The sequence below is a fragment of the Hippocampus bargibanti genome, linkage group LG01 (genome assembly GCF_051943395.1).
Source record: "Hippocampus bargibanti isolate YZ-2025 linkage group LG01, ASM5194339v1, whole genome shotgun sequence".
Taxonomy (NCBI): Eukaryota; Metazoa; Chordata; class Actinopteri; order Syngnathiformes; family Syngnathidae; genus Hippocampus; species Hippocampus bargibanti.
The window spans coordinates 35,170,592-35,183,918 of record NC_142734.1 but is presented as its reverse complement, the minus strand read 5'-3'; the positions used below and the strand labels follow the sequence as shown (position 1 = coordinate 35,183,918).

General features: G+C 40.7%; 1 protein-coding gene across 1 annotated transcript in view; it reads right to left on the bottom strand.

Moving 5' to 3' along the window:
• The window catches only part of mtor (mechanistic target of rapamycin kinase), a 62,412-nt gene that overhangs the window by 5,505 nt on the left and 43,580 nt on the right, over window positions 1-13,327 (bottom strand). The window contains exons 38-52 of the mRNA XM_089013259.1: window positions 11,494-11,611; window positions 10,773-10,970; window positions 10,149-10,237; window positions 9,857-9,953; window positions 8,980-9,078; window positions 8,775-8,897; window positions 8,452-8,634; window positions 7,808-7,942; window positions 6,503-6,677; window positions 3,943-4,078; window positions 3,707-3,854; window positions 1,742-1,864; window positions 1,284-1,366; window positions 213-285; window positions 54-128 (exon numbers count right to left, since the gene is read on the bottom strand). Of these exons, the coding sequence (XP_088869385.1) occupies window positions 54-128; window positions 213-285; window positions 1,284-1,366; window positions 1,742-1,864; window positions 3,707-3,854; window positions 3,943-4,078; window positions 6,503-6,677; window positions 7,808-7,942; window positions 8,452-8,634; window positions 8,775-8,897; window positions 8,980-9,078; window positions 9,857-9,953; window positions 10,149-10,237; window positions 10,773-10,970; window positions 11,494-11,611 (1,855 nt within the window). The remainder of the gene's footprint in view (window positions 1-53; window positions 129-212; window positions 286-1,283; window positions 1,367-1,741; window positions 1,865-3,706; window positions 3,855-3,942; window positions 4,079-6,502; window positions 6,678-7,807; window positions 7,943-8,451; window positions 8,635-8,774; window positions 8,898-8,979; window positions 9,079-9,856; window positions 9,954-10,148; window positions 10,238-10,772; window positions 10,971-11,493; window positions 11,612-13,327) is intronic.

Below are 13,327 nucleotides of genomic sequence, written 5' to 3'. Positions count from 1 at the left end.
TCCAATATTTGCGACAAAGGCCTAAATACAGAGGAAGATGTGATGCAATTTACCTCCATGGCATTAGTCAGCATCCTTGTTAATCTGAAGGGAATCTTTTCAGGAAACTTTTCTCGAGTCATGGCAACCTGATCAATGTCATCTTGGTTAATCTCAAAGCCAAATCATTGTATAATGCATGCATGCATGTCACATAAATAAATTCGTCTCACCTCAAAACAATCTCCAAAGTCAATATGGAGGATCTTTCCACTTAACCGATCCAACATCAAGTTTGAAGGATGTCTGTGAAGAACACAAGCATAAATCATTTTATAAACGACGTCAAACAATACGTCTGTGTAAGCTCTCAGTCGCACAAGAGTGGTCCATCGATGAAAAGGTTCATTCAGCCGTCATCTGTACTTCTTTGAAGGTGTCGGACGTTTCGCTTCTTATCCAAGAAGCTTCGTCAGCAAACTAAAGTCTTGCTGGTAGTTTCGGCCCTATCTATATATCCCTACTGTCCAGACGTGGCGGTGCCGGACTCTGCTATGATTGGTCCCAGCTCTCAGGTTGGGGGGAGCAGAGGTCTGATCCCTGCGGCTCAACTGACTGCTTCTATTGTCTTGACTAACAAATGGCCTGATTGCCCAATTTGCCCCGGTATCACCTCATCATCACGACTAATCCCATGTTGCCTAAGCAGTCTATTGTACGAACGATCCAAATTGAACCTCACCCCACCATTACGGTTAAGGGAAGGATTTTGCTGTTTTATGAAAATAGCTTCTTTTACTCCCCTTTCAAACATCTATTTATTTTCGTTATGATTTTAACCTCATTGTCGAGTAAAAGAAGCTATTTTCATAAAACAGCAAAATCCTTCCCTTAACCGTAATGGTGGGGTGAGGTTCAATTTGGATCGTTCGTACAACAGACTGCTTAGGCAACATAGGATTAGTCATCATGATGAGGTGATACCAGCGCAAATTGGGCAATCAGGCCAATCGTTAGTCAGGACAATAGACAATAGTGGAGCAGGGATTAGTCCCCTGCTCCCCCCAACCTGAGAGCAGGGACCTATCATAGCAGAGTACGGCACTGGCACGTCTGGACAGTAGGGATATATATATATATATATATATAGGGCTGAAACTACCAGTAATACTTTAGTTTGTTGACGAAGTTTCTTGGATAAGAAGCGAAACGTCCAACACCTTCAAAGAAGTACAGATGACGGCTGAAGAAACCTTTTCATCCACGTCAAACAATGCTAAATTTGATCTCGTCGATGAGCCCACCTGTCGCCCAATCCCAGGATGTAGCCGACCATTGACATCACAGCCAAGGAGCGAGTATAATTGGTTCTCCTATCAAACCACACCTGGAAGAGAAATAATGCCTGGGTTACAAAATGTCTCAATGAGATGTGCAAGATGACAAACAAAACAGTATAAAAGGCATTTTTTCCTCAACACCTTATCTCTGAACATTGGAAGACTTTCACAAACTAATAAAAATTGCAGCTGCAGGGCTACTTATTAGAGTGAGGTACAGTGCCTTCACTGACACTTTCCTTGTCCTACAATAGTTCCTCTTTTATTGAACCGTTTCTTATTTTAGGTGTGTTTGTCAAGTGTCCTTGACATGTTATCCTTGAACCAGTGAGGACTGATGCTGAAAAGATCATGTACGCACATTTATCTTTGCCAGTGATAAACCCCCGCGCAAAAGAAAAAATAGAAGCAGATCATCTCACCTCTGAACTGGGGCTTTTTAGCCACAAAAGCTTTGCCAGGTCATCTCCGGCAGTGTTGTTGACTGCATGCTCAAACACTTCCACTTTCTCCATCAGTGTCAGGTGATCATAGTCAGGTGCCATCTGGAAGAAAAAACATGCACTGTGTGACTTTTTTAGAAGAACATTCAGCCTTCATAGCAGTCAAGTGAGACCATTACAGTGAATAGAAACCAATGCAACATATTATTAGGGGCAAAGGGGAGGGGAATATAAAAGGAACATCTAAAATAAAAACTTTAAAGGACAACCGACACCACTTTTTTGTTTCCTAACTGACATCAGAAAAAACGTTTTATGGCATCTAAAATACCCAATCGGAAGAAAATCCTGCACCATATAATAGCTACGCATTTGCTTGATATATTTTGCTTAATTGGGCATGTCTGGATCCAGGCACGTTTACTTAGCTGAAAGCAATTGACTAATTCACTGCCATTCACAAATTTATTTGATAATTGAAAATATGACATAGAGCGCCATTCTCAAATTTGTTCAGGTTGTGTTTTTTTCTTGCTTGGGTGCTGCAAAAGACTTATGGCAATGTTTTTTTCCCTTCCACAAGGGGGCAGTATTTCCATTTTCTCCCATGTTACCGCTTTGTTCCACCTTCAGCTGTTGTTAAAACGCCATAGAAACCGATATGTATGTATTACATTGTATTTTGGACAACTCCAGACCCCTGTAATTTAGGAATTAACTCTTTTTTTTGATGAAAGAAGAGAGTCTAAGATGTCTTACTTTTTCTACTGCATTGAATGTTTATGTAGTCCTAAAATTCTATATCCTGTGGGTCCTGGAATTCAAGTGACAATGACAAAAACCCTGGCACTCGAGTGGACACATTTTTTGCACATGTCTTGGCATGTCTGGAATGAGTTGAAGGAGTCCAAATGCATCTTCGTTTATGATGGATTGGTCTCTATTAGACAAAAATGAATGTAAAAGAGCATCCTGTGTTTTGATGAATCTATTTCAAATGTATCGGTAAGCAATTGGTGTCTTTTTTTGGTAATATTGTCATTTGAAAAGAACAGATGGCAGAAACAGTGAAGGCCATGTGTTTGTTTGATGAAACATAAATCTGAATTTTGTACAAAATGAATGATAATTTGTTGTACAAATGGGTTTTCTCTATGAATTAAAGAACTGGTACATAAGTGTCGGGGGGGGGGGGGGGAAATGCAAAAAATAAAGCAACACAAACTGCAACGCCATAATAATTCAGAAGCTTTTCGGTGTGGGATGGGAGGGAAAAAAAACAATATAATTACTATCATGTGTTTCAGTGGGCGTCACGCTCTTCGGAGGTTAAAAGCACAGCCAAGAGGGCACCTCAGGACAACCGTTAAAATTGGAACATTAGCATAGATGATATAACAGTGATGAATCACCAGTTGGTGAATGGATCCGATCTGGTATGATTAACATTTCCCTGGCAACTTTTGCGAAGTTGATGGATAACAGATCACAGGTTTCAAGTAGATTCTAATAGACGAAAGAAAAATAAACAAGCCCCAATCAAATTATTCGTGAATTACAAAAACACCCAGAGGGTTATGGATGCGCAGTCACCGAGTCCCTTGAAAGACACGACATAAATATAGCTAGGATTATGGCTTACTGTCAAGTGAAAAGTAAATGATGCCAAACGTGGAATAAATTACCAAAGGGGTTTTAAAAAAATCTAAAACGTGGCTTTTGAATTTAAAACATAACTAAAATGACAGTGCGGAGAACCTTCACAAGAAAGAATTGCATTACATAAACCCTGATATGCTAAACATTTGAGAATTATTCACTGAGAAAGATAAAATGCAGAAAGCTGTTAATGTCAGTAAACATGAAACCAATTCTTGGATTTCGGTCTTATCCCTTTTGCAAACCGTTTTGAGGAAAAAGAGACTTCAGGCAATGATTACATACCCTTAGCATGATGCGATGTTCAATGTTCAACAGGATCTTTTTCTTTTCTCTGTAGTCTCGAATGAGCGCGTGCAGGGTGTCACAGTGGGGAACCCAGCCAATCAGGCCTGAGTTTGTGGATAAAGGGATCACGGCGTAGCGCTGGATGCTAATGAAAGAGAACATATATTAATTCCATGAGAAAAGGGTTTTCAACAAAGATGCTTCTGTGCCAGCATACGTGGTAGTTAGCCTACCTGAGGTTCTTGCGCAAAGAGGCAGGGTCGTTTGCTAGCAGCGTGTTGACCAGACCAAACAGCTGCATGACTCTCTCATCCTGCCTGAGGTCCTCGTGGCCCTTTAACAGGAACATGAACTCATGGCCGTTGCTGCCTGCAGAGGGAGCCACAAAACACAACATTGACGTCATTACTGTACCTAAATGCAAGACGGAATCATTTTTCAATTGGCTTGATATGTTGATGTCCTTTTTGGGAAAACAAGATGGCCAAATCTGCATAAATTGAACACAACTAGAGGGATCACTGAGATCCCTTTAAAGGACAACCGACGTCTCCGGGCAAGTTGTGTCCATATATTGTGAAATGGCTTCAAATGACTTCTACTGAGCATATTTTAATAAGATTCCACTGCATATAGCTATATTTTACGTTTTAAGACTCACGCTGAATATTCAGGAAGTCTTGTTTTTGAGTTGGTGACGAGTCCGTACGTGACGTCACTAAAGGAACGCCCCTGACCGAAGAAAGGACACATTGTAGCAGTCCTTCCATCACGTCAATGTATTTTGCTGTACTTGTTTGGTCTGAAAACCTTGTGTCGCACCCAAAAGCCACCAGAAGAGGGCGTCCAAGTTCCATATAAGGAATTTATCAGCCTGTGGAAACGGAGGTGGTCACAGGAGGTCGCAATTTTGTGCCTCTTTTCTGGGACGCTACATTGCAGTCCAGATGCCTCAAAATGACACGGAATAAATTCTTTGATCGATTGCAAACATGTATGCTTTCCTTTTCAGAACTATTTGAATCATATTCATAACTGGATGTGTAACAAGAAAGCATATTCTCCGAATCTGAAGCCATTGTTTTGATTCTCCAGCAATGCAAGACGTCTTGGCGTGACGTCATGAACTGGGGGCGGGGCTTTCTGAAAATGCACAATTCACAATTTTTTGCAGATTTTGGACACTTTAAGTCATTTTTATTGGTGTTTTGCATTTGAATAAAAATATTATACTGTGTGTTTTGGGTATTTTAGATGCTATAAAACGTTTTTCTGATGTCAGTTAAGAAACAAAAAAGTGACGTCGGTTGTCCTTTAAAAGTCCCGCAATTTGAAAGAGTCATGGTTGTATGATTGTGGTCTCAAAGTAATTTGTGCTCAAGCAATCATATTAGATTTGTTTAGTTTACTCCTCAAGACCACCCAAGCGATATAAGGCATTTCCCGCGGCCAGCGAGGTCTGACAGTAAAATCTCAGAGCCCCGTAGCGGGGTGACGGGTCTTAATCTGATGTCTTGCTCCAGAGGTCAGTTGATATATTGCCTTTCATTTTTTACAGCGCATGTTGTGTATCACTGAAGGCACAACATGACAACGAGGTCTGACGCCGCCTGCCGCAAAGTGGGAGGTAACGTGTAGCATTTGTGATTAATAGCCACGTGATTTAGCTTCGAGACAAGGTGACTTTAAAGTGGCGTGGCAATTTTGAAAGGCCTTTCCGTGTGATATCCCCTCACCATACAGCACAGCAAATGGGATTGTGTCGCTGTTATTTATTTATGCCTCCAAATTGTTGCCCGAGATTGGTATTAGAGAAAACTGCCGCTTTATGTGCAAATGGAAATTTTTATCGCTCTGATGATGGAACTGCTCATGTCAAAGCATCTGTTCTGCAATTTTAATTCATCTCCAGCTGTTCAGAGTTGGAAACGAATTTAACTCAAGGAAAGATTGGAAATAGATATTCCAGTTTGCCATCTTAAACCATTCTCTACATGGGTGGTTTTTAAGCAAAGTGAATATTTATATATATATATATATATATATATATATATATATATATATATATATATATATATATATATATATATATATATATATATATATATTGTAAAAATAAGTTAATCATAACACAATACTGACCATTAATTTCACAGAAGAACTCATATACAGAAGGATATGAAACATTTGGGAGATGATTACGGTATTTTCCGGTGGATGAGAAGGTTTCTTCAGCCGTCATCTGTACTTTATGAAGGTGTCGGACGTTTCGCCTCCTATCCAAGAGGCTTCGTCAGCGAACTAAAGTTAGTTTTCCGGTGTATAAGGTGCACCCAAAAGCCTTCATTTTTTTCAAAAGATGACCCTGCGCATTATACGCAGGTGCGCCTTATATGTGAGGTAAGATTGAGCCACAACAGGTCTCGCAACTACTGTCAGCAGCTACCGACTCAATTTCCCCCTATAGAACAAGTAGTCCGGTGTGCCTTGTATGTGTTCAGCCGAAGAAGACACAAAACAAAATTACAGTCGAGGAGAAGAAGGAGATCATTGAGAAACACGAACGAGGTGTGCGTTTTTGTGACTTAGCAGCCCAAAGACAGATAAGACACACACAACACTCGTGATGATTAAGTGGTTTCAGATCTTGGATGGATCGATGTGCGTGTACACGCGTGTAAGTTTTGTGTGATCTGACATCTGTGCACATACAATTTGAATACAAAAAAAGTAAAGCCAAATAATCAAAACGTTTTTCTCGAAGCCGACAACCAAACAACTAATAATCCTTACCCATAATGGTGAGTTTTCGCGGTCGCTGTTTGGAGGTGATGACCTGCAGGGAGGGCGCAATGGACTGGATACGAATGATGGGCTGGTTGGGGTCATAGGTGCCCGGAACGGCCAGTTCCAGGTCGCGGCACATCAGCAATTTAGGAGAAACATACTGTAGCTCCAGAGAAGTAAGCTGCATAGAATTTTGAGAGGATCAGTTAATGAGATGGTGTGATGATGCAGCACGGGAAGCTAATAAGCGGGGGACAAGATGCACTGGTTAGCACATCTTTCTCACACCGCAGGTCATGGGTTCTAATCAAATCTTCAAGCTTTCTTGTGTGGGGTTTGCATGTTCTCTCTATGGGTGTGTGCCTTTTCTCGGGCTACTTTCTCATTTCATGCATGATAGGTTGACTGAAAACTATAAATTTTCTTATCTGTGACCTGATATTGACTGCGGACCATTCTAGTCAATTCAATGGCCAATTTAATTGGATTTAAAAAACTGTCATACACTGTCATTAATTAAAATAGTACAAAAAATAAAACAAGCGGAAGCTGTGCACTTCAAAGTCAGTCAAGTAGTTTACAATTTTATTAGAAGCAACAGATTGAGAACGTTTTCTAGTCAAAGATGAGCTCTGGTAGAATGCTGGTGTTTTCAAGTGGGTAAACAACAATGTCACTCTTGTATTTCGTTTGAAATGTGTACATAAAGTTGGTCTAGATTGGCAAAGGAAATATACGCAGTCCTGTAAATTCAAAAGAAATTCCATTGGGATTTAGCCATTTTATTCCAATTGAGGTGTCTACATGGAGCATTTTCATCCCGTTGGTTTTCGGTTTCACCTTAACCGGAAGACAAGACTTCATGTAAACGCGGCTAATGTGAAGCTCCTGAAGCATGACATTTACCAGTGCACTGCATCGAAACCGGTATGACGAAAATGTTTTTTTTCCAGTTTGTGATGTTTTTAATTAAGTAAAAAGCTGAATTTTCAACAAACATTTGAGTTCAGTTAGCCATGATGATACAAATTGGAATTGTTGGTCCTGATCGAGCTTGTGAGTGTACTAAAGGTGGAACAGTAAGCCCTGTCACCTGATTAAATAACGTGACATCATTGAAATCCAACAAACATCACACAATCAATCCAGTAAACCTAAGGTCACACATTTGATACCAGTATTCACGTTCCTCTGATTTATCAGTCGAGTGACTGCAGTGCACTGTACGGTAGCTTGAATGTGAACACTTTAAAATAGCCGAGGAAGTCATAAATGGTCATTAGATATTCGTGTTGGCGCGGTTTTGCTTACCTGTGGCAACTGTTTGGAGATGCGCCTGAACACATGATAGTAAAGGTCCCAGGCCTGCGTCAAGTCCTTGACATTTCCAGAGCGCATGTACTTCCTGCACCAATCCTGAGCCTCCATCAGATCTCTGCCATAAGCCTTTAGCATCAAGAAAAAAAAGACAATTTCATTCTTGAATGTTGCTGGATTAACTCATTCACGAATTTATTCGGGAATAGAAAATATGACATAGAGCACCATTCCCGAATTTTTTGGAGGTTTGTTATTTCATGTTTGGGTGTCAATAAAGCGCTGGCCATGGCCCATGGCAATGTTTTTCACTTCAACAGTTCCCTTTGTTTCAGCTTCAGCCGCCCTCATTTCAAGCTAAAATAATTCCCGAACCATGTAATTTAGGAATTAACTCGTTTTTTTCTGATGAAAGAAGAGTCAAAGTTTCTTACACTGCATTGAATGTTTATGTAGTCCTAAAACTCAATATTCCGTGAGTCCTGGAATTCACGTGACAATGACAAAAACCCTGGCACCGGAGTGGACACATTTTTGCACTTTGAATTCTTTCATGCCCATGACATTTTATTTTTGTTTGTCATGAAGGTAAGCTGTACTTTCTGGTGTTCCAATGAAGAGGGCAGGAAAACACAGACCTGATTAAACGAGGTTTCTTTCAGGGTTTGTGGCCCCCTTTCCATCATGGCGTGTAGAGGTTCCAGTACAGCAAACATGCCCTTGACATTGCGCTCCCCAAAGTAGAGACGCGAAGCCTCCTCCAGACCTTCGTGCCACATCTCATGCCACAAGATGGCAACTCGGATGAGCTCCTCGCTAACCTGGATAAGGACACAAGAGTATAAAGAACGGCGAAATGATTCATACCACCAAAATATGCGATTGTCATTTAACAGCTTCAACAAAAATATTTTGATGATGATGATGAATTGTTTCCGTAAAATGACAATCATCTCCATACCATGATGGCTTGCTGAACCAGAGTGTTGCAGTGTTCACACATGTTTTTAAGGATTTTGTTTGCAGCATTGTGGCGAGCCGTGGTGGTAGATTTTGAGGCCACAGTTAGTGGGTATATCAACGCCTAGAGATGAATGGTTAAGCAGTGGTTATTGTTTTAAATACTGTATTTCAGGGAAAAAAGAGGGCTAAAAGTTCAAACCTACTTGTGGATGATATCGCCCAATGTCTGTGAGCAACTGGTGGATGAGGCGACCCACCAGAGGCCGAGGAGTATCAATCCGAGCAATGAGCTGTGGGATCACCTGAATAGGAACCGCAAAGATGAGCGCTGAATTAAATAGATATTACCTCACTAGTCTCCTACAAAAAATAACTTGAACCGAGGGATTGACAGAGAGAACCGAAAATGTACAAAATTCCAGATTAAATCAAATGTGATCATATTCAGTTGATCAAGATGAAACTGCTCTTACTTGAAGGTTAGTTTTCTATCCTTTCACCCCCCCTACCCCATCCCCTTTCAAATTGCTGCTGTGGACCGCACATTTCCCCATTGTGGGACTATTAAAGGTTTTCTGATTCTGATACCCCCCCCTGCACAATGCATTTCCATGCGTGGGTAGAGAGGGTCGACTGTCAGTGAAATTTAAAATGTGCACATATAGCTCATTCCTATTGTTTTTGTTTAAAGTTCCAAAACAAAAAAAAAAGTGAATCCTTAACGCAGCTATGGACCAGGAGGTCACCAGTGTGAAGTGAAAGAAGAGAACTTAAAATCTCAAACTAACTTAACTGCAGTTCCTAACTCATCGCTTCTCTTTTAGTCTGATTGTAAAAAACGGACTAGTGTTGATATGTACTCAAACAGTGAGTGGCCCCAATAATCAGCCGTGCCAGTAATTGGTCAGTCACGACTTTAAATCCTTGTTGCCTGTCAAATTTCTTTGTAAAATTGTGGTATTTGTAAACATGCAACCGAAAAACTAATGAACAGAGAGTAAACTGGCGATTGAGAACTTAGAAGTCGGGGGAAATTTTTTTATTCTGAACTGGTTACAATAGTATGTGTGCAAGTTTTACCTGCAGCCAGGTATCTATTTGGATGGTCTTGATGCCCTCCACCAAGGCCTCATTTACTTCAGGCCAATGGCCATAGTCAAACCACAAAGTCAGAACCCTAAAAAGCACAGTAATGACATAGAATGTGAAGATAAACAGTACAGAAAATAGACGGATGACGACACAAGAATCAGCTTAACTAATAGAGACCAAAATGGAGAGTAGGAGAGCAAACAACCACTAGATGTCCTCTTAAACTCACATAAATCTCGCAAGGACAATCCAGAACAGTATCTGAGATTATTTGACTCACCTGAGTGTGTCTTGCAGGTTGTTTCCTCTGGACAATGAAATGGAGCGGAAGAACCCTTGAACAGCAGGAACCGTATACATAAGCAAGGTCTTGGAGAAAAAAAAATAAGTCAACAAATAAATATGGAGGAACATGATATATTTGTAATTATTATTATAAAAACTTTTAACATTGGTTGAGTGTGAAACAAATCTGTTATTAATCAATCATATCACTATTTTGCTTGAAATAATGAAGACCACCATAGTACAGGTGTCAAAATCCAACCTATCCTGCGTGTTTTAGATGTTCAAATGACTGGCTCATTAGCAAGCTCTGCAGGAGACTGATCATGATCCTGATCAGTTCATTTGGGTGTGTTGGAGAGCATCTAAACATCTAAATAAATAATACCAATCCAACAAGTGGGTGACTACACCAGGTTTGCTTCAAGTGAAAACAAGGAGGAAATTTTTGCTTTGGACTCTTCAATTTTTTGTTTTTCTTTGTCGTCGCAAGAGTGGCTGCCTTTCCAGCAGCTCCTGTATTTTTTTCTACTTCTTTCTTTCATTTCCTCTTCCTTTCATAAGTTGTAATTTGAATATTTCAGTCTATGATGTGAGCTTCATTATGTACCATTCTCACCTCATTAACCTTTTTTTGTCCCGGCGAAGGAGCAGGACTGTGGTCGTTGCTCTCAACCTCACTGTCGCTGTTGCTGGCCTCGCTGTTGGCACTGGCGCCGCTGGCGTGGCGTAGCTTCTTCTTTTCATCCCTTGCCTGACTCTGGTGTTTGTAGTGTAGCACCGCCTCAAAATTCATAACGGCCCATGCGTGCCAGGCCTGCCAATAGATTGTACAAGATGGGTTAAAAAGGAAGGAGGCAGCAACTACAAATGACTTCCATCAGCGTAATAGCTCATGATGTCATTTTTCCAGTTTAAGGTTGGTGATCCAAACATGTGTGAGTGAGTGTGATGTTATGCAACCACCTATTAAAAAAGGTTAAACGCTTAAGGGAGTTGGCATGAGAAGATGGTAGGAAGCTCGATAGCTGAGTAAACATCCAAGTAGCCTGAAGCACTGGCTTGGCCTCTAAAAAAATTCTGCACCAAAGTTTTTTAAAACCTCCACTGCATTCACTGGAGGATACAGTCTAAACGTAACAAACCTGTACTGAATCTGTACAAACTGACTGAATCTAAACATCGTTTTTTTTCCCCTGATATATTTGTGTTGAAAGGCATTAAAGATGGAGAGTTTCTCTCATAAGGACAGCCTCTTGCCGACAGGATTTCTTTTTTTAGTGTGGCCGGAAAGGTTGAAAGCGAAAGGTTAGTATGTAAAGAGCAGCGGCGCGGCTGACCTTATACCAGTTGCGGTCGTGCTCTGTGGAATGGCTGTAATACTGCAGGACCTTGGGTATGGTACTCTCATTGATACCCTGCAGACTGAGCTTCCACTCTCCCAACTTTAGGTAGCATCTGTGCAAAAGGAGAATACAAGTCACATAAATCAGTGCATTGAATGAACAAAACAAAAACATGATCAACTATAGGTTCCAAATAACTGCAGAAAGGACAACAAAACACCCAATTGTGGGGACCGATATGTTGTAGGAGGTCAGAGTTCAATCCTGTTCTTCTCCAGTAACAAGTTCAATCGCTGAAATGTTCTAAATGCTGTAAAGTGAGTGCGCATTCAGCGTTTCCCGCTCCTAATTTAAAAAAGGGAAGCGTTCAATTTCTAGAAACGCTGTATGACATGACCGCATGAGCAGTAAAATGCTCCCACTGAGTTATAAAGTCATGATTATTATGATGCCGCAGCTTCCAAAACACATCTGTTAAGTGACATTCAAAGTACGAAGGGCGGTAAATCAAAAAAGGAGCCAATTGTGTTTTGACTTTGGAAGAAGCAAGAGAGCATTATTTTATTTTATTTCACAAAAAAATAATCAAACACTAATAAAAGCTTCTCTTGTGTGCTGAAAGGTTCCGGGAGTCCATCCAGAGGGTTGTGCTTAATTAACCACACTACTGTTTCTTGAGTTACAGCGAGCTCGAGCCGCATTCCTTTTCATCCACCAAGCGCTTGGATGGTATGACGCTCAAAAGCAAACGACTGGTGTGTGGCAAAGGCTGAATAAAACGCTCACACATGTTGAAGCAAATTGAGCGCTTTGTACACATGGTGTTTTCATCCCTTCCATTAAAGGACAACCGACGTCTCCGGACAAGTTGTGTCCATAATTTGTAAAATGGCTTCAAATGACTTCTACTGAGCGTATTTTAAAAAGATTCCACCGCATATAGCTATATTTTACGCTTTAAGACTCGCGCTGAATATTCTGGAAGTCTTCTTTTTGAGTTGGTGACGAGTTCTCACGTTACGTCACTGAAGGAACGCCCCTGACCGAAAAAAGGACACATTGTAGCAGTCCTTCCATCACGTCAATGCATTTTGCTGTACATTGTTTGGTTTGAAAACTTCGTGTAGCACCCAAGAGGCAGAAGAGGGCGACAAAGCTCCGTGTCAGGAATTAATCAGCCTGTGGAAACGGGCTGATTAATTCCTGACACGGAGCTTTGTTGCCATTTTCTGCCTCTTTTTTGTGCTACATTTCCCGCCCCCAGATACCTAAAAATGGCACGGAATAAATTCTTTAATCGATTGCAAACATGTATGCTTTCCTCTTCAGAACTATTTGAATCATATTCATAACTGGATGAGCAACAAGAAAGCATATTCTCCGAATCTGAAGCCATTGTTTTGATTCTCCAGCGTGGCAAGACGGCACCACGAACAAGGGGGCGGGACCTTCTGAAACTGGCCACTTCCGGTTTAATTTTTTCACTTTAAGTCATTTTTATTGGTGTTTTGCATTTGACTACAAAATATCATATTGCGTGTTGTGGGCATTTTAGATGCTATAAAACCTTTTTTCTGATATCAGTTAGGAAACAAAAAAGTGATGTCAGTTGTCCTTTAAGAGTCCAACAATCTCAGGCCCATTTTCAGAATACCTAAAGTCATTTTTTTGAGGGAGATTATGTAATTTTTTTCCTGAACGCTTTTCCATGTGAGCACGGCTTCACGTGTCAATGGCACAAATTTCCTCAAACTGCAGAAAATGTAACAGGTTGACTTTTGGGAAAATAGCAGGGAGTGTCTGGCTGTTCCGGGGGTGTCATTTGGAC